This window comes from Pichia membranifaciens (genome assembly GCF_001661235.1).
Source record: "Pichia membranifaciens NRRL Y-2026 unplaced genomic scaffold PICMEscaffold_9, whole genome shotgun sequence".
NCBI classification, from domain to species: Eukaryota; Fungi; Ascomycota; class Pichiomycetes; order Pichiales; family Pichiaceae; genus Pichia; species Pichia membranifaciens.
This window is the reverse complement of record NW_017566990.1, coordinates 119,288-142,804: the sequence shown is the minus strand read 5'-3', so window position 1 is coordinate 142,804 and position 23,517 is coordinate 119,288. Positions and strand designations below refer to the sequence as shown.

General features: G+C 42.6%; 10 protein-coding genes across 10 annotated transcripts; 5 read left to right on the top strand and 5 right to left on the bottom strand.

Annotated features, from left to right (window-relative positions):
* The first annotated feature begins 340 nt into the window (after positions 1–340).
* PICMEDRAFT_18580 (hypothetical protein) lies at positions 341–3,773 on the top strand. Its single transcript, XM_019162068.1, has one exon. It carries the CDS (start codon positions 607–609, stop codon positions 3,307–3,309), a length of 2,703 nt encoding a protein of 900 aa, XP_019015236.1. The 5' UTR covers positions 341–606; the 3' UTR covers positions 3,310–3,773.
* PICMEDRAFT_18577 (hypothetical protein) lies at positions 3,214–4,107 on the bottom strand. Its single transcript, XM_019162067.1, has one exon. It carries the CDS (start codon positions 4,057–4,059, stop codon positions 3,355–3,357), a length of 705 nt encoding a protein of 234 aa, XP_019015235.1. The 5' UTR covers positions 4,060–4,107; the 3' UTR covers positions 3,214–3,354.
* Positions 4,108–4,157: 50 nt separating this feature from the next.
* Positions 4,158–9,597, bottom strand: PICMEDRAFT_18576 (hypothetical protein). The gene has a single exon (XM_019162066.1). The coding sequence runs from the start codon at positions 9,518–9,520 to the stop codon at positions 4,307–4,309; it is 5,214 nt and encodes a 1,737-aa protein (XP_019015234.1). The 5' UTR covers positions 9,521–9,597; the 3' UTR covers positions 4,158–4,306.
* Positions 9,598–9,753: 156 nt separating this feature from the next.
* PICMEDRAFT_18575 (hypothetical protein) lies at positions 9,754–11,728 on the top strand. The gene has a single exon (XM_019162065.1). It carries the CDS (start codon positions 9,785–9,787, stop codon positions 11,339–11,341), a length of 1,557 nt encoding a protein of 518 aa, XP_019015233.1. The 5' UTR covers positions 9,754–9,784; the 3' UTR covers positions 11,342–11,728.
* PICMEDRAFT_74956 (hypothetical protein) lies at positions 11,401–12,345 on the bottom strand (the record flags this gene model as incomplete). Its single annotated transcript, XM_019164926.1, has 1 exon — positions 11,401–12,345. One exon carries the CDS (start codon positions 12,343–12,345, stop codon positions 11,401–11,403), a length of 945 nt encoding a protein of 314 aa, XP_019015232.1.
* Positions 12,346–12,494: 149 nt separating this feature from the next.
* PICMEDRAFT_18573 (hypothetical protein) lies at positions 12,495–14,464 on the bottom strand. The gene has a single exon (XM_019162064.1). The coding sequence runs from the start codon at positions 14,304–14,306 to the stop codon at positions 12,723–12,725; it is 1,584 nt and encodes a 527-aa protein (XP_019015231.1). The 5' UTR covers positions 14,307–14,464; the 3' UTR covers positions 12,495–12,722.
* A 413-nt stretch (positions 14,465–14,877) lies between these two features.
* On the top strand, positions 14,878–17,587 carry PICMEDRAFT_18572 (hypothetical protein). The gene has a single exon (XM_019162063.1). The coding sequence runs from the start codon at positions 15,016–15,018 to the stop codon at positions 17,461–17,463; it is 2,448 nt and encodes an 815-aa protein (XP_019015230.1). The 5' UTR covers positions 14,878–15,015; the 3' UTR covers positions 17,464–17,587.
* An 883-nt stretch (positions 17,588–18,470) lies between these two features.
* On the top strand, positions 18,471–21,720 carry PICMEDRAFT_18571 (hypothetical protein). The gene has a single exon (XM_019162062.1). It carries the CDS (start codon positions 18,526–18,528, stop codon positions 21,637–21,639), a length of 3,114 nt encoding a protein of 1,037 aa, XP_019015229.1. The 5' UTR covers positions 18,471–18,525; the 3' UTR covers positions 21,640–21,720.
* PICMEDRAFT_74952 (hypothetical protein) lies at positions 21,713–22,735 on the top strand (the record flags this gene model as incomplete). The annotated part of the gene is made up of 1 exon (XM_019164925.1): positions 21,713–22,735. One exon carries the CDS (start codon positions 21,713–21,715, stop codon positions 22,733–22,735), a length of 1,023 nt encoding a protein of 340 aa, XP_019015228.1.
* A 38-nt stretch (positions 22,736–22,773) lies between these two features.
* Positions 22,774–23,367, bottom strand: PICMEDRAFT_60770 (hypothetical protein; the record flags this gene model as incomplete). The annotated part of the gene is made up of 1 exon (XM_019163459.1): positions 22,774–23,367. One exon carries the CDS (start codon positions 23,365–23,367, stop codon positions 22,774–22,776), a length of 594 nt encoding a protein of 197 aa, XP_019015227.1.
* Between the last annotated feature and the right edge of the window lie 150 nt (positions 23,368–23,517).

Here is a 23,517-nt window from a genome sequence, read left to right as displayed (position 1 = left end):
AATTTAAAATTTTTTCTGAAAAAAAAAAATACCAAAAAAATTGAAATTCGAGTTAAAAGAATTTTAGGGACTCCACGGAAAAGAGAGCTCAACAGACAAGTAAGGAAAGCATTGGAGACTACTCGACAAGAATGAAGCACGGGAAGTATCAATTGCGGCGCTGTAGAAGCTCACTTGGGTAAAATTATGTGGCTCGTAAAGCCTTACGATTGTAAATTGTGTAATTTGCTGTATGCTGTAGCTGGATCAAACTCTATGATCCTAACGCTTGTCCGTTTTTCAAGCATCTCTATCCGACCATGATATCTTTTACTGGGGAAGGAAAGTTTGTAGGAATCCGGCGGGGGGGTTCATAGACGAGCTACAAGAAGCATTGGAGATCTGCATCTGTCGCCTTAGACGACTCAAACACACATACTTTTGCCGCTAATCCATTATCATTTCTAATTTGTTCTCTTCACGTTTTTCTACTAGTGACTTTCCACTTTGTCGTCGTTCCAACTTTTGTCAGCTCGGGTCACTCGGGTTATAGCAGACTCCTCACACGTTCGACGTCATTTATCTACAACCACATCAAGGAACAGTTCGAAATCAAGAAACCAGGGGATGTCTTACGAAGTTTCTGTCGTGACTCATCCGTCTGCAGACATCGTCAAGCCGTCGATAATCATCGAAGATAGGTCAACTGGTGATAGAACGATTATCGGAAATGTTCCTTCCGGACTACAGAGAAAATGCAATGAAATGCATTTGAAAACCAGCAGATTAACGAATATATTCTTCTCCGGTATACTCGATTGGGAGTCTTTGGCTGGTCTGCCAGGCTTGATTTTGACCGTCAGTGATCAGGGCGTCAAATCCTTGAACTTATATCATAGTGGTAACAGGATTCTTCAGTATATGATATCTTGTTGGAGATACTTTATTTTCAGATTTGGAATGAACTTGAAAGCAGATGATACAGACGTATCGGTTGAGCACAGTAATATTCGGTATACCCCAATCAATATCAATTCGTGCACTCACTATGGTACAAACGATGGGAAAGCTGAAGACCATGCCAAATTGAACGAGCTTATGAAAAAAATCTTCCCCGTTCCAGCCAACTCTGCAAAACCTGTGTATAACGAAAAGAAAATCACAAACGTCACACTACCAAAATCCATAGTTAACCCTAAAAGATCAACAAATTGGATAATCACCCCTAACTCTGTGAGAGGGAAATTTCTGGTAAATGAGGCAAAGAATCTAGGATGTGAAGTACAGCATTACAAAAAGCTATGCAGTTTCAAATCTGTCACTCTTTCCGACGGGACAGTCATCAATCCCGAACAAGTACTAGAGCCAACAAGGCACTTTAATCCATTACTCGTATTGGATATACCTTCCACTGAATACTTACAAAATACTATATCTTATGACTGGCGTGGAAACTCTCCAAATGGCTTACCTTACGCTTCTGTTTTCCACTTCATTGACGATTCCGTAGCAGATCCATTATCAAATCCGGATTATACAAACTTCATTAAGTCATTTGGTCCATCCACGACTCATTTCATTAGTCACAAATCCTACTGCCCCGACTCTTTGAACTTCTTCAAAACTTTTAGAGTTTCTCTGAAGTGGAAATCGTTACTTCCGGAGTTCTTTCCTCTTCCAAAATGGTCCAATGATTCCGTACTGAAAATTTCGGACAGTCAAGTTAATGTGTTACCTTTGATATCAGGCCAAAAATTGGTCATGAAAAGTACAACAGGTACGGTTTTAGATGAATCTTCAAAACAAGGATCAGAAGTGTCAATGTATACCCCCGAGGCAGCCAAGTCTATTTACGATGAAGAAATTGAGCCTATCGATTTTGACTACGTTGTTTCAAAAAAGGAATTTGGTGAAATGTTGCACAACAGGAATTCGGCTGAGAGTTTAAACAAGTTTGTTGATGTTTCTAGAAGCTTAAAAGACCAAGTCGAGACCCTTGTACTAGGAACTGGTTCAGCTTTGCCCTCCACTCTCAGAAATGTTTTGTGTAACCTTGTGCGTATACCATTCAAAGCAGCAGATGGTACAACAGGTTTCCGTACGATAGTGCTAGATGCTGGTGAAAATTCATTGGGATCACTACGCAGACTCTATCAACCAGGGGAGTTCAATATGATTATGGACGAGCTTTCAATGATTTACCTTTCACATTTACATGCTGACCACCATTTGGGGATCATTGATTTTATCAGAGAATGGAACAATAGGCAGATTGAAAGATACGGAGCGGAAAAGAGATTTCAAAAGCTTTTTGTTCTTACACCATGGCAATATGACTTGTTCATGGGCGAATTAAATCGTGTGGATCCATTTATCGACACCAATTATCTTTGTCATATTTCTTGCGATGAGTTTATGCTTGGCTATACTGCTCCATCATTAGAACAAATTGAGATTGAAACCATTGAGACCGGAGAAATTGGTTCGATCTCTGCCAGGGAAATCGAGTACACAAAAAATGAAGACACTGCTAACTTCATCTACCAGAATTTGGGGATTAGAAATATAACTACCTGTTCCGCACACCATTGTGAATATGCCTATTCTTGCAGTATGACATTCAAGTTGGACATGGGGAGTGATAACACCGATGAGTCTAACATTTTCAAGGTTTCTTACTCTGGAGACACTCGTCCGAAGTCTGCATTTGCATACATCGGTGAAGACTCAGACCTCTTGATCCACGAATCTACTCTTGAGGACGAAAAGTTCAAAGATGCAGTGGATAAAAGACATTCAACAACTTCTGAAGCTGTTCAGGTCGGTATATTAATGATGGCTAAAAAAATCATCCTTACTCACTTTTCTCAAAGATACAAATCATTCACATGTTCAAAATCCGTTTACGAAAGATTGGAAAATCCATATACAAAGGAAGATCTGATTGAAAGCGGGATTTACGTACCTTCGCCACCATCTTCTCCGAGATCAAACAAGTCTACTCAGTCCATATTATATGAAGATCTAGAAATACCTTTAGAAATCAAGTCAAATATTTTTGGGAAGCCATTATCGGAGTTTGCCAAAGCCAATGCGGCAAATATTGAAATTCTCTTTGCATCAGACAACATGAAAATTGAGTACGGAAAATTGGGGATGCAAAGAGACATATTTGAAAAACAAGGACGTAAATTAGAGAGGCTCTTCTTTGTTGATGAGGAAGAAGTAGACAACAGTGATGATGAGAGTAAAGCTGCCAAAGGCGCTAAAAAGAAATTGAAACAAGAGGTTGATCAGAAAAAGAAACGTAAAATGACACCGTCACCTTAGCTACATAAAATACATAAAGCTAAATAGTTCTGTACAAATAGATTATCAATTCATCGAAGGAGCTAATCCCATCATTGCAAAATTGAGTGCATTCTCTCCGCTAACAAGAGACATGTATTTTTTCACCCGATGATTGATGCAGTCATCACTTAAAATATCACCGTTTTCATCTGTTGTCTTTTTCAGCAATATCGGACCATTCCTCCTCCCGTCAAGTTCGTAAATCCCATCCGGTCTCTTCACGAAACAAACAAAATGTAATTCCACGTTTTCTTCAGCGGGAGGTGCCTCTGTTTGCCCTTGTTGACTGTAGTTGGTATACAGCTCTTTTGCGATGTTTTGAACCAATGTAACGGGATTAGCATTTCCGTGAAGTAGATTTCGCCGGAAATTTGCAACAGCAGATTGCTGAACTATTAGGCCATCTTGTATATTCAAAAGAACGTGTAATAGCGCATATAGTCCACATGCGTTTTTGACTATTTGTTTCATCCAGATCACTTTATCACTACTCAACTCTTCTACAGATTCTGCATTCTTAAATTCTTCATAAGCTTGTGTAACTGGAAAGAGAAGGATTATAGCCTGAACTGGTCTGGGCAAGAAGGCCAGCATGTCTGGATCATCCAGTGAAAATATGTCGGTAAACTCTAATAAAGGTGACAAACCTAATTTGTGGGCAAAATCGGTGAAAACTTCGGGGTTGGACTCTAATGGAACCACAGCTCGAACTTCTCCAGTTTCAGACATTTTTATTACTAACGGTGTTGCTTGTTATGCAGTTCATTAGCATTACCTGGTGTATTTGTAGGCACTCATAAAAGGAAGCTATGTTGACCCTCTTAGCTCCTCCTCGATTCATCAATTTACCCGACGGCTAAATTTCCTTTTTAGGGAATCCCAGACTAATGTCACGAAAATCAAGGAAAATAAACCCTTTCCCTATATAAATAAATAAAGTATATACACACTTATGATGAATATTCTAATGTCAAAATCATCTCTGTAGATCCACAACACACACTTTGTCTGTTTTATGTCCGCCGTAAACAATGGCCCACCTCACACCACGAGAAGCTTCTTTAATCAACGCATTATAGATGTTGGTGATAAAGCTACGTGGAGTGTCTCTTGCAATACCTCCCACCCTACGTTTCCATTCATCTGCCTGATGGATGGACGTTATTGCAATCATGTCTAATACTTCTTCTTTAGTTTCAATGATAAGAACAGAAACATTAGACATTTGGCCAAGCAAATCCGATGTGGCCTTTTTAGCATCTTCCTCGATGCTCCAATTATCTCTCTTGTTGCTCTTTTTGTTGGCATTAACTGCATTGTTTGGCACTACTATAAACTTGTGGTTTTCTTCCAGCGTATTCATATGTGCGTGGTCACCAAAACTATTGTTGGTGTTGGTTGTTGCCATTGCCGTAGACCTTGGATGCTCCTGTAAATTCTCGTCCCCACTCGAATTTATACTGTTTCTTTCACACTTAATTACAGATATCAACTCAAACATGTCCAGCTCAATATCGGTTTTCGTGTCCAAATTTCTTAGCCTCATTGGTTTATATTTGCTTGGTTTTTCTCTCTGTAAAGCGCTAAGTGTGGTTTGTGCCTTAATAAACAACACCAACTTGACATTATCATCCTGAGCCTGGTTGACCATGTCTTCCAAACTGAGCTTGTTTTTTATAACATCAGCGCTTATTCCAGCCCTCCATAATTCGTTAAGTAAATAAGGAACCACTTCTTTCAAAAGATTGGTTGTGAAAATTCCAATCAAAACATCACACTTTTGTGTCATCCAATCGACAGACGACTTTTTAACTTTTTGAAATTTGTTAGCAACCTTTGACATTTTATCACCATTATTGAAAATCTCTTGATATTTTTTCATAGAATTGAAAAGAAAATCCCACGCAACTCTTAATCCGACAGCATTTGGTAAACTTTTTGGACTCTTATTTCTAGCCAATTCAGTGATCAATCCACCATATCTACCACCTGCCCCAATGACGGACTTGAACTTCTCTTCATGAACAATTACAAACATCAAACCACTTTTGTAAAAATGTGCATTATATCCACAAAATGGATTGATCTCAACCGTAATGTCTACTTCAAATTTTTCAAGATAGCTGATCACTTTGCCTAGATAATTTAAAGCAGTATCTACACGAGTCAACAAGGGACTGTCTAGCATGAGTTTTGTTAGCTTCGTAGTACAGCTTGAAATATTATTACTAAAATCAAATTGGACCAGCTCATTCAATACGGTGCTTGAGATATTCAACTCTTGCTTCAAAATTGTTTTTGCTTCTTTCATATTTTTAGTAAATCCGACCTCAGAAAGAATCCTTGAAACTATTTGAATTTGAGCTGTTTCAATACCGCAGTACTCAAGAACGGTTTCCATCAAGCCGCAATGATTCAACAAAATTTTCACATTTTGTGTTTTCAAGAATGGAAAAATGTTAACAATTTCAGCTCCTACCCTGATACATTCTGCGTCATAAAATGGTAAATAATCAACTGGATCGTTCGCATTGGTAACAATATCAAAGTCAATTTCTTTGAATTTCAAAGGACCTGCACTCTCATCTTTCTCGTTCGATCTATACACACAATCAATACGATAAACTTTGTGAGCTTTTATTTTGGTTCTTCCTAGTAACCTTGCAAATGGTAAAGTTAAATCATATGGTAATTGTAACACCGAACCGGATCTGTCCAAAACTTGGTAAAGCATATAATTTGAATCATACAAGGGGTTCTTCGGAATTATTTTCCCACTGGTATCATTGAAGTTAACCGCCGCATGATTTTTGAAGATGTTCTCTAGTTCATGCACAATTTTCTCGTGTAGTAGAATGTCCTTAACGTCAGGGGTTTTTATATTATCCCCGAACAACAAATCTTTTGCAAAGCTATATGGTTGTGAAAATAGTATATTTCGTGCTTGATGATTCCACGCTGAAGAAGGATCTACCAAAGCATTTAGGGCTTCTTTCATCAAATCGTCTTGTTGCTGGACACGAATTAATCCACTGCTTAGCAACTCTTGAGCAGATGGTCTCTTGTCTGGATCATGATCAAGCAGCATTTTGACGATTTTCTTTTCAGTATTTAATCTTTTGCTGTCAAAATCAGAAGGAAAAACAATTGAAGGTGTTCGTAAATTCCTGATAGCTGTATATCTTTCCATGGCTGTGCCTAACTGATAAATCATTTCAAAAAATATAATACCCAAAGAATATAAATCCACCTTCTCATTATAGTTACCATTTCCATTAAGGACTTCATCAGCCACGTATAGAGTAGTACCAATTTCTGAAGTCAACTCTTCTGCGGATTTATGGAATTCCAATTTATTAGGTGATGTATTCATAGCTGATAAGTTGTGGACATTTTTAGCCAATCCAAAGTCACCGATTTTAACATTCTGGTTCTCATCAATGAAAATGTTCATGGGTTTCAAATCTCTATGGATTATTCCCTGAGCATGTATATGAGCCAATGCTTCCAATATCTGCCTCAGAATTCTCCAATAATTGTCAGCATCGTTTGGCAACCCTTGACGAATCAAATCAAAAAGAGTTCTATTCTCACAATACTCCATTTGAATAAATAAAACAGATCGTTTCTTGCTTTTCTTTTTATTTTTCAATGTTTTGCTTGGTCGATCTGTAGCTTCTGGAGTACCAAACTCAAAAGGGTCATCAGTACAATCTTCTTCCTCGTCTCCGTCATTTACATTGTCATCTTCTGAATCACTTTTACTAGGTACCTCTTCAATATCCGAATCATCATCTGAGAATGTAAAATCGATAGATTGATTATGTGAGCCAGAAATAAAATCCGTGAAGCTTTGACTGTTTGTTCTAGTATCGCTGAAAGAGGGAAGATCGCTGTCACTATCATCGTAGCTGTCTTCTTCATCTTTAGAATCAAACTCATCATCACTCGAGTCAATAGCAGAAGAACCAAAATCGTGATCATCCTCTAGCCAAGCAGCAAAATATCGGACCACGTACTGATGATTTAATCTTGCCAATAACATGACCTCGTTCAAAATTTTCGAAAGTTTATCTTCCGTGTGTCTGATCTTTTTGATTGCATAAAACCTACCATCAAGTCTGTTTCTGGCCTTAACAACCTCACCAAACCCACCTTTTCCTAAAACGCAGACTTCTTCGAAATCTTGAGCATATCTAGAGTAAAACTTAGGAGCGAAGGTGGATAAACCAAAAGACTCCCTCTTCAGCCTTCGATTAGGAATCAGTGAGTTTCCATTGCTACTGTTATGAATAAGTGTTGCAGTAGAAGTTTCCATTCCACCATTACTGTTGTTGTTATAAGATGGATCATTCCGTGTCATTGATGAAGTTTTGTTCAATAAAGTTTCTAATGGAGATGTATGCGATGATAATCTCAAAAATTTAGAAGGCAAAAGCTCTAGCGGGTCAGGTCTTTTTTTAGTTTTGAACTCAAAAATGCTATCTAAAAACTGGTAGATCCCATCATCCAAGCCAGAACAATGAGTAAAGAAATCTGTTGGATTTTGAAACTCATATACAATGTCTGTACCCAATATCATCTGTAGCACAATAACACCTAAATCCCAAACATCTGTTTTCCGCTGAGGCTTTGTATATAGAAGATTGTTTTTAGAGTTGACTCTTTCAGGTGCAATCCACCCACTCTCAGCAAATGGTAGAAGGTCTTCATTGTCAGATTGATTCAAATTTGGATAATTATATAACATGCTCATAAGCGTGTAGCCGTATGTTATACTATTCAATTTCACGCTAGTCGACTCTGTTGATTCTGGTTGGTTGATTGAAACCGAGTCTAGAGTGATGCATCTGTGGATAAGACCTTGCTTGTGTAAATATTCTAGATTTTCCAACAATTGTATTGTCCATTCTCTTGCAGTATTTATGTTAACGTAAGAAATAGACTGCAGCAAGTCGCCTAAAGTATCAGAATATTTAGACAAAATCCTAACTTTCCAAATACAAAGCTTCTCTGTTTCATTCTTCAAATTCATCTTTTTACTGATTTTCTTTGCTGCTGAGTTATGTAGCGATTCTTCTCCATTTGACAAAATTTCTTTCTTCTCTATATGAAAAGCAATGACATCGTCCTGTTTCAAATCACAAACGGCTTGTAGCTCTTTCTCTAACGTTAGTATGGACTTCTTGCCCTGGCTTCCTTTCCAAAATGGATTATTTAGTTCAACTTCAGTCAACAGATATTGCAAATCCTTTTCATAACCCTTTTTATTCTTCCCGTATTTTCGACCAACACTAAATTGTTTGCTCTCATTTAAAGCATCGGTGATTGCTCGAAAAGTTGGAGTGTCCTCTTTAATATATGGCTTTACCAGATATTGCTTAGAAATGTCTTTCAATAGGCCATTGGGCTCAATTGGGACAAAACCTGTGATTGCTCTGAATTTGAAGTTGATCCAGCTTAGTTGAATGGTGATTGGTTTATCAAAAAGAAAACAGTTCATTCCTATATCAGTGTTGGGTATCAAATGATCCTCAGATAATGTCTTGTTGCTTTCGAATTGTGATGGAGGCAACTCACTGGTTTGGTCAAAATCGGGTTTATTGTCGGTATATGATTCCATAAACTCTTGGAAATTGTCGTTGCCACTCTGATATCGCCTCTTCATCTCCATCTCAACCATTTCGTCCAGTAATTCCTGCTCCTTCTCCCTCTGGATCTCCAGTTCTTCTTGCTCCTGTTGCTGCATTTTTTCAAGTTCCAGTTGCTCATTCATAATTCTTCTTTTTCGTTCGTCTTCCAAAGACTCATTCTTTATACTACTTTTAATTTCACTCAAATATTCAAATATTTCACTGTATAGTATGAAAACAATTGGCTGGCCCTTGTATTCCTTCAGGAGTTGTTTGCACTTTTCTTTTATCCTACTCAATTGTGAATCCATTATATTTTGGACATTTGTAAGTCGATATAATGGTGGAGAAAGAGGATATGTGGCTGTGAATTCAATCTCAAGATCTAATGAACATACCTTTTGATCTGAGGTATCAGATGATACATGAAGACTGAATTTATGTGGTGGTTTCTTATTCCAAGCACTTTCTTTAGGCGTTAGGTCTAGTAAAATGTCTGGATAAATGGCTTGTATTGCCTCCCACTCATCCTCCTGTTGTTGTTCAACAGAATCCATTGCGTACGGAGGAGTGAAGGATTGTCCTTTTAATGAAAATGATGTAGAAAGTAAAGTGGTCTCCTAAATGAGACCTGTATTGAGTCGCAGGGTATAGGGTGTAATCTACCTTGCTTTGAAGAGGTGATGAGTATTGTGTGTCCGCCCGCGTAAATAAATATATCATCAACAGATTTGACACCAAGACTCTTCACGAGAATACACTAGATTAGGAGGCGGCCGCTACCAGAGCAATCTGTACAAGTATACAGCGATAGTACGAGGATGTCCCATAAAGAAAGAAAGACCCAATTTGTATCAGACCTTGTCGGAGGCAGTACTTTGGATATTTACAGGGTAACGTCTATCTCAGCGCTATCTTACCTAGTATGGTGTGTTCTTAAAAAGAAGACAACATTGTTCGAAAACAGCAAACAGAATGCATCTTCAATTTCTGTAATGATTGACTTTTTGCTCAATTGGAACAATTTACTTTTGTCGACTACAATCTATGCCAACAACATCCCTTTATTGATTGTTTTAAACATCTTGCCATTGATACCTGTCGTTCTTTTTTCGTCTCCAACTAGTAAAAAGGATGGCAAGAAAGCAGTTAAAGAGACAAGGAAAGCTGTTGTGAACTTGAAAACACTAACGGTCAAGCAGTTTATACCTTTCAAGACTTTCATTACAGTTTATCGGGCTCAAATGATGGTCATCACATGTGTATGTATCATGGCAGTTGACTTTCAAATTTTTCCACGTAGATTTGGTAAAGTCGAAACATGGGGAACCAGTTTGATGGACTTGGGTGTCGGCTCATTTGTGTTCAGTATGGGATTGATCAGTGAAAGATCATTTTTACGCCAGTTATTTGAGTCGAAGTACAGCTATTCACGGACCGTTTCCAAAAGTATCAAAAACTCTCTTCCTATTTTTGCTCTGGGACTAGTCCGTCTTGTTAGCGTCAAATCAGTTGATTATCACGAGCATGTTACAGAGTATGGCCAGCATTGGAATTTCTTTTTTACTTTAGCATGTATTCCAATCTTGAATGCTGTGCTTTCTCCAATCATCATCAAAATCTCACCATTTCTGACAAGTATTATCATCTCAATCATCTATGAATATTTGCTAGTCGGACAAGGGCTTCTTGGATATATCATTTCCAGCCCAAGAACCACAATTTTCAGTGCAAACAGAGAGGGGATACTTTCACTCTTTGGTTATTTCCCTATATTTCTTAACGGCTTGGCCCTTGGATCTTCCATTTTACCCATCGTCTCTATTCCAAACTCGGTGTTCAGTCTGGGAATCAGCAGAGAGTCTTTGATCAAAGTTTATATTAAGAATAAAGGTAAAGTTGGACTTTCTCCTTTGAAAGCAATGTTTATACTATCAGTTGTGTTCCAGCTGGCTTATTACATTATCGATACGTGCTACATTTACTCAGTTTCTCGACGTATGGCCAATTTACTCTACGTTATATGGGTGAGTGCATACAATTGTTCCTTCTTGTTCTTGTACGGTCTCATAGAGAAGCTGGTTTGGGGTGGTGCAGATGTCGAAATAGTAGCCCAGTCCTCGGAAGATGATATTGAATTAGAGACAGACATCGATGACATTGTCTGCAATGGACATGTTCCAGCCTCCTTAACGGCCGTCAACACTAACAGTCTTGTATTGTTCCTTGTTTCAAACTTGCTTACAGGGCTCATCAACTTGACATTCAACACTATAGATGCCGGCATCATTGAAAGCATGTTCGTACTTTTGGCTTACGAGCTAGCTTTGAGTGCATTTAGTTTTGTGTTGTATAATATGGGAATAGTCCTCAGATAACGTTGTATATAGTCTTGTAAAGAGAAAAGTTAAGTTTATAAATTAAATACATTGTGGTATTAGGACTTTTTCAAAGCCTCAAAACGTTCCTTCAAGTCGTCCAAATCATCCAGCTTTTTCTTCACCTGTGGTCTGACCGGTTGGTTCTCGTTACTGCCCTCGGCGTTGTCACCGTTTTCCCCGTCATCTTCATTCACATCTTCCTTGTATTTATCTTCGCTGTAAAGATCAATTTTATAAATGTCACACAACTCATGCATATAATCGGTCACAACTGTTTCCTCGTCATCACCTCTAAGCTTTCTCACAATTTCCACATATATCCTATCTTCTAAATCGGTGATGGCATCTGCAGGGAGTTTTTCTTTGGTATCCGGGGAATGCGCCAACACTTCTGACTTATCTATACATTTGGATAATGCCAGGGCTAACTTGTGTAGCTCCTTAATATCGTCGGACAAATAGTCTTGTGCTACGACGACATTTCTCACGACCTTGGTTACTCTGTCCATAGACTCGTGAGTCTCTTCAGTTGGTCCTTCACTCGGTTTCTCGACACCAGGTTCTTCTCCATTTTTGGTCTGCGAGTTTCCAGTAAAGGTGAAACCTAAAAACGACCAACCCTTCCCCAAATTGCTTTGTGTTGATCCATGTCTAACTTTCCTTTGCTGTGATTGCCTCTGTACTGCCAACTCACGTTGCTCCTCCATCATGCTTACCAGTTGATGGAGGGAATTCTCTAAAACGGACAATTCACCGATGAGGTCTTCCCAAACATCTGCCGCTCTGTCATTTCTCACCATCTGTGCCAGTTTCATGTTAAGAATATCTAGTCCCCTCTCAAACGGCCTAGAGTCATTGGGAATGGTTGCAAGACTCCGAAGTTCAGGGATAACTGTCGTCTGTATTGTGTGGGAGGAAAGGGCCCTAGATTTGGTTACTTTGAACTCAAGTTTAGCCTTGGACGTCCTTATCAATAATTTCAATTGTGAGTCGGCCTGCATTTTTACCTTCCTGCTGGTCTGTGTGTCTTTAGTTAGATGCTGGTAGTTCAAATGGATACGCAAAAGTAAAGCAGCCAAAGCTTATCAAGATGGTGAAGATTGGCCCTGGAAGCAGTAATCAAGCGGGGGGCGCTTATGTCATCACGTCTGTGAAAGATGAGTTGAGAAGAAATAACTAAGATATATAGTAATGATATCGAGATATATACGACTATACAGATAGACATATGTATGGAAAGAGTTATAGGACAGGAGTAATTAAGGAGAGTATCACGGTAGGCCTAAGATCGCACAGCCAAAAGGACTATGACAGTTGGAATGTCAAAGAACTCTAATGTAAAAGAGGAAAAAAGAATAGAACGAAGCGGTAAGTGAATTCAGATGATGAACTCATCCATTGGTAAGGACCTGTCGAGAACCATTTCTTGCGCTTTGCCAGACCAGAGTGCAAGTCTGTTGAGGGCACTCTTGTATGGTTGTCTGCAATTACGGTACAGTTCAGGCTCCTTGGTCAATGCCAAGTTGATTTTTCTGTTGTTGTGTCTGTACTCAAATGAAAGTTTTGCGGCTGCAGGTGTTGGTGCTGATGTAAGTGAGTTGTTTGAAGAAGAGACAGATGCAGAAAGTTGCTGTTGTGGGAGCTCAAAGTTGAGGAACTCTGACAACACAATTGGGGGCGGGTGGGATGCTGCAGATGCGCTAGAATTAAAGAGTGAGGAGGATGAAAATGACGTCGGAGTCTGCTGCTTCCTGGAGTTTGGAGCTCTATCCGACAAATTCAGCAGGTTGAACGAAGAAGATGGTGAGAGAAGAATGTTTGAGTCGTTTGTTGGAGCAGCAGAAGTTGGAATACTTAGCTTGAGGTTAAGAGAAAGACTTGGGGTATTTGTTTGGTTGTGGTTATTAGAAGTGTTATTGTTTTCATTGAATTCGTTATTATTTGCAAAACTGTCTTTGTGAGCATCTGCAGAGACGAGCTCACCATTATTGCTCATCGCAAGAGCGTTGTTATTGTTGTTATCAGTGCCGGCATTGCCGCCTTCGAAGGTCTTGTCGTTGGAGACGTGGTCGATGGAGCTGGACTCAGAGCCAGAGTGGGTGTCGGCGTAGTTTGGCACGAACTTGAACTGGTCGATGATATTGTCCACCTGGGATATACCGGTCTTCACGTCGTCGATGATCGGGATGGCGACATTGAACCTGTCGTTCGGGAACGAAGAGTCGATGTCGGACAACGGGGAGCTGGACCTCTCGTTCGGCGTGAAGTTGACGTTGTAGTCGGAGTCGAGGTCGCCGTCTAGTTCAAAGTCCATGTCAAAGTGCGGGGTGAGGTCCATCTCTTCAAAAGACCGATCAAAGAGCGGGTCGTCTTCATCCTCCAAGTCGTCCTCTAAGTCGAGGTCCGACTCCTCGAAGGATGCAGGCGAGTCGAAGTCAGGGTGCGCCATGCTGGACAGGTGGGCGTTGCTCAATTGGATGAGTCTGAGCTGACGCTGGAACTTCAAGTCGTGGTTCAAGTCGTACGGCTTCTCGTGGTTGGACGGCAAGAGCTGGAAGTTGTTGATGTTTTCCAAAGGTGAGTCTTCGCCAAACAGCGAGTACGAGCTGGACTTCTCCTTCTCCTTCTCCTTCTCCTTGGCTTTCCTCTCCTTCTTCTCCCGTCTCTCCCTCTCCTTGTCCAGTTCCCTCTTCTCCCGCTTCATCCTCTTCTCCTTCCTCTCCTTCTCCTTCTCCTTCTCTCTCTTTGCCTTCTTTTCCCTCTTCTCGATCTTCTCGATCTTCTGCTTCATCTCTCTTTCCTTTCTCTCCTTTCTCTCCTGTTCCATTCTCTCCTTCTTCACGTCCTTCTCTATGTCGTCCTTCTTCGGTTTCTTTTCCACCTTCACCCTCTTGAGGGGTTCTTCGGCCATTGTAGGTGCGATGCTGCTGGCATCTCTCTTGCTGCGAGTAAAGTAAGACATGGCGATGGCGTTACCTCTGCTGGCTGGACACGACAGATAATGCCTCAAAATCCAAACGTAGAACAATTACAGAGTGCTTGACAGCTTGGAAACAGACAAACAAGACCCAAACGAGGTTGACAGGTTGACACACTACAGACGTCGAACCAACTTGCCCAGAACAAACGAAATGGAAATAAAGCAATAAAATAAATTAATAAAATGGTTGTTTCAGCAGAAAAGGCAGAGGAATTCTGATAATAATAATAAAAATAAAATAAAATGCAGGAAAATGAAAAAAAAAAATTTAAATTCCCAAAAAAATGAAAAATTCCAGAAAAAAATCAAAAAAAATCAAAAAAAAATTGAAAAAAATTGAAAAATTGAAAAATTAAAAAATTAAAAAAAAATTAAAAACTGCTTATGTAAGCTTTTTTCCGGCCTTTCCTTACTCTTTCCTTCTAGAAGCTTCTCGCCTTTTCCCTCAGACTGGCTGTTTTCGGAGTTTGCCATACTGAGGAGGAGAAGATGATGAAGAAGGTAGTCACCGGATAGTCAGGTTATTGTTATTTCTGCAGCTATATAACGAGCCGTCTAACTCTCCGTTTTGCCTGCGGTATCTCCGCTCATCTATTTCTTGTCTTGTCCTATTTTCTCCTGTGAAAGGCCTCCTTCTCGGCAACAATCCCTTGAAGAGACAAAGACGTTGACATAGACATAGATATAGAACATGTTACAAAGATCAACATGCCGTTTGCTTGTGGCGAACAACTCGAAAAAGTTGTTAGGGTTCACGAAGGCAAACATTCAGCCCCTATCCACATTCACCAACCGCTCTCCGTTGTTGCATGGTGGCGCTTCGGCTAAGCATGCACACAGTAGCGTGCCAGGACAGGGCAGAAATCTTTTCACTTCCCCCGGAACAGGTTTCAGCGTGTGCAGGTCATTTCACACCTCAACGCCGAAATTTGTTGAGCTGCGTATGAACAAGGACCAGCAGGAGGAACCAGCGTTGAAGAAATATGCCACCGATTTGACCGAAATGGCAAAAGACGGGAAATTAGACCCTGTCATTGGCAGAGATGAGGAAATCAAAAGAACAATCCAGATATTGTCAAGACGTACCAAAAACAACCCAGTTCTAATAGGTAACGCCGGTACAGGTAAGACCGCGATCTTGGAAGGTTTGGCGCAAAGAATCATCAAGGGAGAGGTTCCTGAAAGTATGAAGGACAAGAAAGTCATTGCATTGGACCTCGGTAGTTTGATCTCAGGCGCCAAGTATAGAGGTGAGTTTGAAGAGAGATTGAAGGCGGTCTTGAGCGAGTTGAATGAGACGACGATTTTGTTCATCGATGAGTTGCACATCTTGTTAGGCTTGGGTAAGTCTGAGGGCTCGATTGACGCATCGAACCTGTTAAAGCCTGCCTTGGCAAGAGGCCAGCTACAATGCTGTGGTGCCACCACCATCGACGAATACAAGAAGTACATTGAGAAAGATGTCGCTCTAGCTAGAAGATTTCAGCCAATTTTGGTGAACGAGCCAACGGTGGAGGATGCCATCTCGATCTTGAGAGGTTTGAAGGAAAAATACGAGGTCCATCACGGTGTCAGAATCACCGACTCGGCCTTAGTGACGGCTGCAGTCTATTCCAACAGATACATCACGGACAGATTTCTACCAGATAAGGCGATTGATTTGGTGGATGAAGCCTGTTCGGCATTGAGATTACAGCATGAGTCTAAGCCAGATGCGATCCAAGAGTTAGACAGGTCAATCATGACGATCCAAATCGAATTGGAGAGTTTGAGAAAAGAAACCGACGAAATCTCCGGGCAGCGTAGAAAGAAGCTCGAGGAAACCTTGAAGATCAAGCAAGACGAGTTGGAAAGATTGACCAAGATATGGGAAGACCAAAAGAAGGAGTTGGACAGAATCAAGCAATTGAAGTTGGAAATCGAACAGTCCAAGAACAACTTGGAGGTCATGAGACGTGAAAACAATTTTGGTGAGGCCTCCAAATTGCAATATGATACCATTCCTTCCTTGGAGAACAAGTTGAATGATCTGATCAAGAACCAAGAAGAAAACGCGCAAAACGATGACGATCCAGTGGCAAACAAGTCCATGCTACACGAATCCGTCAGCTCGGACGATATCGCTAGAGTTATTTCCAAAGCAACCGGCATCCCTGTCCAGAACATGATGCGTGGTGAGAAAGACAAGTTGTTGTACATGGAACAGGCCTTGAAAGGTAGAGTTGTTGGCCAAGATGATGCTATTGAATCCATCTCGAATGCAATCAGATTACAGAGAGCAGGTTTGACCGACGAAAAAAGACCTATTGCCTCGTTCATGTTCTTGGGTCCAACCGGTACCGGTAAGACTGAATTGACCAAAGCCGTTGCTGATTTCTTGTTTGACAACGAAAACTCGATCATCAGATTCGATATGTCTGAGTTCCAGGAGAAGCATTCCATCATGAGACTGATCGGTGCTCCACCATCATATGTCGGATATGAAGAAGGTGGTGAGTTGACCGAACAGGTGAGAAGAAAACCATACTCTGTTGTGTTGTTCGACGAGTTCGAAAAGGCACACAAGGATGTGTCCAAATTGTTGTTACAGGTTTTAGACGAAGGTAAGTTGACCGATTCTCAAGGTAACAAGATTGATTTCAGAAATACGTTGATCATCATGACTTCCAACATCGGTCAAGATTTGATGTTGCAGGACAAGCCTAACAAGACTGAAGTCCTGGACGTGATGAAGTCCTACTATTCGCCAGAGTTCATCAACAGAATTGACGAGGTGGTTGTGTTCAACAAATTGTCGAAAGAGGCTTTGAGAAACATCGTCGATTTGAGAATCGACGAGTTGCAGGACAGATTGGTGGACCGCCGTATAGAGTTAAGCTTGACCGACGAGGCCAAGGACTGGTTGACGAAGAACGGTTATGAGCCAAGATACGGTGCCAGACCTTTGAACAGATTGATCAAGAGAAAGATTCTAAACCCTATGAGTAGAATGATGTTGAAGGGTGACGTCAAGATGGGCGACAAGGTAGACATCACCGTCGATCAATCCAACGACGACTTGCTGATCAATGCAATCCATGTAGATAGCAATGCTGCTCCTGCTCCTGCTCCCCCTGTTAGTCCCACAGACCAACAGTGAGGCAACAGTCCACCTGCTTTAGGCCCTTTTTGTGTATAGTTTTTACGGTATAATTTACGATTTGAATGGAAAAGAAAGTTTCAATTTTGGATCGGGAAATGTGTCAGTTATTTTGTATGTATCGTCTGTGCTCCTTAAAGAAGTTTAGCAAAGGAGCTCTGAGCTTGACTCAGAAAACATATCATCATACAAATCCTCTGTATCCTAGAGAAAGAGACGTTCTTGAAAGAAAAGAATTTGGCAAATGTTTAGTGTCACACCTTTGACAGTGATCTACTAGGAGAAGAAAAAAGGGGGTGACGTCCATGCTACAAGTGAGCTCCATTGGGTTATCGTCGACACTTGCGTGTCAACGACAATCATCATATCCATCGTTAGCGCCACATGGCGCTTTGCAGAATACACCCATTCGAAGAAAGAGTGATTTCAAACAAGGGGACATGCACCGAGGTAGCAATGTCCCCCGACAGTCCAACAGAACCGGGCCGACGGTGCACACAGGACAACACAGTTTCACAGCCCTTATTTCCCACCAGAGGCGGCAGCCAACGGTCCAACTGAATGCAAGGGCCCAGGTATGGGGCAGCCGCAACAGTCACCATGCTGGCAGAAACAAACTATGAGACCTAAGAAGCCTCCGTGCTGGTGTCGACCGGTTCCAGTGTGGAAATGGATTTGTGGTGATCCATCTGACGTTGCCGCCTGAAAGAACGTGCCGGAGACTTTCCCCAAGACCAAAGGTGTGGGCAAGAGCCCCTTGTGTATGTCTCGACAGATGATTCTTGCAACATGGACGTGACAAAAGAAGCACAGAACCGCTTAAACCCAGGAGAATAGAAACACTAAGGAAGAAGAAGGAGAGGAAAACAGGTGAAGAGAAGAGAGGCAGCAGAGAGGAAACCCGTCCGCAGAGACCGGCGAGCGTGGAGAAAAAGCAGGTGAGATGCAGTTTTCAGGGTTTTGTGACATGTCTGGCCAGGGTTTGAGGGTCTGGTGGTGCCGTTCTGCTTGGCAAGGACGGGACGGACCGGCAGAGTACTATTGGAAAGTGCAAGGAGGATTATGAGCGGTGGACTAGACTACAACACTTTGCTGCAGGTGCTCAATGCTGCGTCGTCGCCGCTGAGAGGCCCCGAGCAGCAGAACGCAGAGTCGCAACTCAAGGCCTGGGAAGCAGAGAAAGGGTTCCACTACTTGCTACAAAGCATCTACATTGACACACAACTCAGTCTGCAGGTTCGATGGTTGGCGGTGATCTGCTTGAAGAACGGAGTCGAGCGGTTCTGGCGTCCGACTCGGATCAACGCGATAACGAAGGAGGAGAAGCTGGAAATCCGGAAGAGGCTCTTCAGCACCCTTGGAGAGTCGAACAACCAATTGGCAATCCAAAATGCACACCTGATCTCGAAGATCTCGAGGCTGGACTTTCCCGTGGAGTGGCCGACGTTGTTCGAAGACATCATCCAGATCTTGGAGTCGTGTTCGGCACAAATGAACGATCCGACGACGATAGTGAAGTTAAACAACCTCATGATTATCTCGAACCAGGTGTTGAAGATCTTGGCGTCAGTGAGGATCGGGAAGGCCCGCATGATGATGCAGGCGAAGGCACCCCTTTTGTTCCCCCACCTCGTCAAGTTCTATACGATGTTTTTCGAGAGGTGGTTGGCAGACAACAATTTCGACGTCACCATCATGGAGGTGGGGTACCTGTTTTTGAAGAACATCAGACGCTTGGTAGTCGACGGATACGAGTACCAGAATAGAGACAAGTACGTGCAAGAGTTCATGGAGTTATCCATCCAGCAGTTCCAAAAATTGTTGATACTGCACGAGTCCAACAGGTTAGATCTACTCGAAAGATACATCAAGTGCTTCGTCAAACTGTATTTCAATTTGGTTCGTGACAAAACATGTTCTTTTATTCTTTTATCCTGTAGCAAAAACATCCTTTTGACATTGCTCTCGCTATTGCAGCAGAAGGCCTCGTTGATCTACAACCTGGAAATTGAGGCGGATGACTCGGACTTCTGGGAGAAAATAGCAATCAAGTCATTTATTATCATGAAAACAATCACAAACTATGTGTTCAAAGAAAACAGGACAAACATTGTCAAGCAGAAAAACGACAGGCTGGAAATCGAGCAGTCGATCGAATTGCTCAAAACCAGCTTTTTCAGTTTAGACTTGATTGAGAATCTTATAAATCTCATCACTAACTGGTACCTTAAGCTTAGGCCTGTTGATTTGGAAAACTGGGAAAACGAACCTGAAGATTGGTTCAATGAGGAAGCCTCGTTGGACTGGGAATTCCAAATACGGAAATGCGCAGAGAATTACTTCCAGGACTTGTCAATCCATTTCAGTGAGTTTATTTCACAGTTCATCATGAACAAGATTGAAAACTTGAATACTGGGCAGTTAGACTCGATCACAAAAGACTCGATCCTTTCTATCTTTGAGTTGAGTTCGAATTCCATCTCCAAGAGTTGCAACTTTAACCAATTGTTGATAGAGTATTTCATTCCACAGGCCTTATCTACTGATAATAGTCTCAATTCAAAACTCATCAAACGTAGAGTATGTTTGATTATAAACGAGTGGTTGGACGTGAAAATCGAACCTAACGTCCGGATAGAAATTTACAAGTTCCTCTTGACTTTAGTATCCGAACCGGAGAATGACAAAGTTGTGAAGTTGACATCTATCCAGACACTCAAATATATGCTTGATGATTGGGAGTTCAGAAAAGGAGATTTTCGGCCTTTCATCGACGAAAATGTAAAACATCTTTTGATGGTGTTAGACTCTTTGGAGACAATCGAGTCCAAAATCTTTACTTTAAACACCATGTCGCTTCTACTTGAGAGGACCAACCCATTGATTGATGAAAAAGTTCTCATTGAAATTGTCACCGTAGTACCGATCTTGTGGCAGAAGTCAAACAATTCAAATGAGATGATAATTAAAAATTCCTTGTTGCGAATCTTGAAAGATTTGATCATGTCGTTGAACGAAAACAGCAATCTTATCCATGATATAGTGGTCCCACTAATTCCGATCTGCTGCGACTCTAAATCTGAGTACTACAGTCTATTGTGCGAAGACGGTTTGGAGTTATGGTCCAGTATCATGAAAACGCTACCTTCCAAAGAAGTGTCTGCAACGTCAAAACTCTTTGACCCTATCTTGCTTGAGATCCTAGTCAATTGTTTGATCAACTGGACAGAAATTTTGCCTCTTATTTTGGGCATCATCAGATCATACTTTCTGATCTCGGCAGATATCTTCAACAACGAGGCAGGTTTCAAGATATTTGAGGTTCTAAAGGGCTATCTCAAGACGATGAGAGACGACAGCGTCTTCTTGACCAGTTCGATCTTGGAAATTGCCATTTTGGAGAAGAACGCTGGCAACAAAGAGTTCTTTTACTCGAACCTTATCAAGAGCGGTCTTTTTGCCGAAGTCGTTGAGTACCTTATCAGAGACACTGACAGCCCTTACTGTGAAATCAAGGTGTCGTTGCCACTATTGCGTATGATAATCGACACACCCATCCTGGTGATCTCCAACATCGGCAACGCCTCGGTGCTGAATAGGTTGCTTGGCAACTTATGCAGGTTTGCCAAGAACTCGTTTGACCCGAAAGTAAGGAAGCTATTCTTGCTTGGCCTTCTTTCGCTTTACCAGGTGGAAGGTTTGCAGAAGGAATCCTTGGTGATCATTCCTCCAAGCAAAATCGACGACTTGGACGAACTCGACTATGAGTTGGAGAAGCTCGACAAAGAGACGGGTATTTCTGCCGTACTAGTTCTTTTCTTCAAGAGGATTGTCGACCTTAGTCTCAGCTTCGTCGAAGAGATCAGAGAACTCCCCTCGGGCGACCTCAAAGCATACCATAAGCAGACCTCGTATGACGACACAGACCTCCAACCGTACGAGCCCGGGTATGACGAAAACGCCGAAGAGCAAGACCAGGAAGAGTATGCTCTGGAGAATGATGTCCCTCCGACAGCAGAGAGATTACGTTACACACAGCTCTTGCAGAACTTCGACCCCGTCCGCAGGGTCTTCTTCAGAGATGCCCTTAGAGGGACTGTTGAGAGGGTCTATGGGCACATTGGAGGGTCCCTCCCCCCGGAGCTTGTCGAGGAGCTGAAGCACGTCTGTGCTTAGGGTCTTTTTATAAAAGCGTACGTAGGTGGGTAACTAAGTGAGTAATACTGAGTAATACTGAGTAACACTAACGATGCATTGCTTTATCGAAACTCTCCCCGTCGAGATTGTGGTGCTCATTCTGCAGCAGCTCTGCAACAAGGACGTGGTATCCTTCTTGACGGCATTTACATGCTTTGTCGAAAGGAACCCATTGCTGAAGGAGTATGCATGCCACAAGGTGACCCTCCACCTCTCCCTGACAAGGTCTGGGCTTGGCGTGTTGGCGAAGGATGGGTTAGAACTGGTATCCCCGCAAGATTGGGGTCTGTTCCGGTCGATGAACGTCGGCCTGGAACGGGCAAAAGTTCAGTGCTACATTGGACTGGACCAGATCGGTCGACTGGAGAGACTTCAACGGGTCCGTGTTGTCCATCATGATGGGGAGCTTCTTTCAAAGCTGTTGGAGGTGTTGCCCGTGGGTGTCGTTGTGCTCGAAGTTGTGTTGGACGGTGCGGTGAAGGGGAAATGGAAGAAGGACGCTGCTGCTGCTGTCCACGACGACTGGCGGTTTGGCAAGAAGGAAAGGGCGTTAAAGATGGTCACAGTAGTAAACACATCCAAGTGGAACCAGAAGACGGTGAAGGGCATTTCGACACGAATGCTCAAGAGAGACGTGTTGGGTCCGGCCCACATTACGGACACGGCAATTCTCCGGAGTTCCTACGGAACGTACGACATGGGGCCCAACCAATTGCATCACTTGGGTCTCTCTCTTGGAAAGTTTCTTTATGAGAGCCGGGGCAGTGTGCAAAATATCGGTGTCTTCGGCATCGACGCCATCTGGTTGATGGACAAGACAGGCTGGGAGTTCCCTGAACTCCGGCTCGTGAAGGTTGGTGGGGAGTCGATGGCCCGAACGGTGATCTGGGCACCAAACTTACTCCAGAAGAACCAGGAGAAGAAAGAGTTTGCCAGCGGACAGTTTGTCCGGCCCATGGTGGTGGTTTTCAGCAAGATGTTGAACCAGCAGTGCAAAGTTGTGCTCAACGGGAACCGGTACGTGCTCGTCGGCGGGAGCGGCGTTGAGCTGTTTAGAGAGTATACGTATCTATAGTCTTGAACTAGAAAGTGAAAAGCGGAAAAGCCGGCCGATCAGAGGTTTTCGTAGCCATTGTCGTTGTCGAGCTGCGTGTCCAAGAGCGTGTTGGAGTGCTCATCGTACTGCAAGATCTCGACGTGGTCCTTGACGATGTCTGAGTCGTTCAACGCCGAGAGAAGCTCGGGCCGCTTCGACTTGAGGAGCTCGTGCTTCGCCTCCTGGTACGTGCACCACCGGCGCAGCCTGTTGGACGCCTCTGGCCAGTCGGTGTCGAGCTCCACGAGCTTCATCTGGTAGAAGTGGAACTCGCAGAGCGGAATGTCCTCCATCTGTGCCCGTTCTGCCGGGTCTCGGGCGTCCTCCACTACAGGAAGCTTCTTTGTCACGGCGCCGACGGCACCGGCCTCCTCCCACGTCTCACGAAGAGCCGTGATGGCAAAGTTCTCCTTCTCGTCGTACTCGATGCCGCCCTTGGGCAAGATCCAACGATCTCTGTGTTTCGAGGACGAGATCATGAGCACCTTGTCAAGGGCGTCATCAAGCACAATGCCACCGGCAACCAGTCGGGCGTGGTTGCGGGCGTTGTACATCTGCTCGGCCCGGCCCTCTCTCGGTTTCGCCGTCTTCGTAACGTGAAGAGTCGACATTTTGTTGTCGTGAGTGCTGGAATGTGTTGTTTCCGGGTCAATGAGGTACCTCGACATTGCTTGTTGTGCTGGGGTTGTCCGTACTGTTCCTTAATCTGTCTACAACCCTCTGGGGGCGGTGGCGGCCCCGTCAAAAGCAGCCCCCCGCCC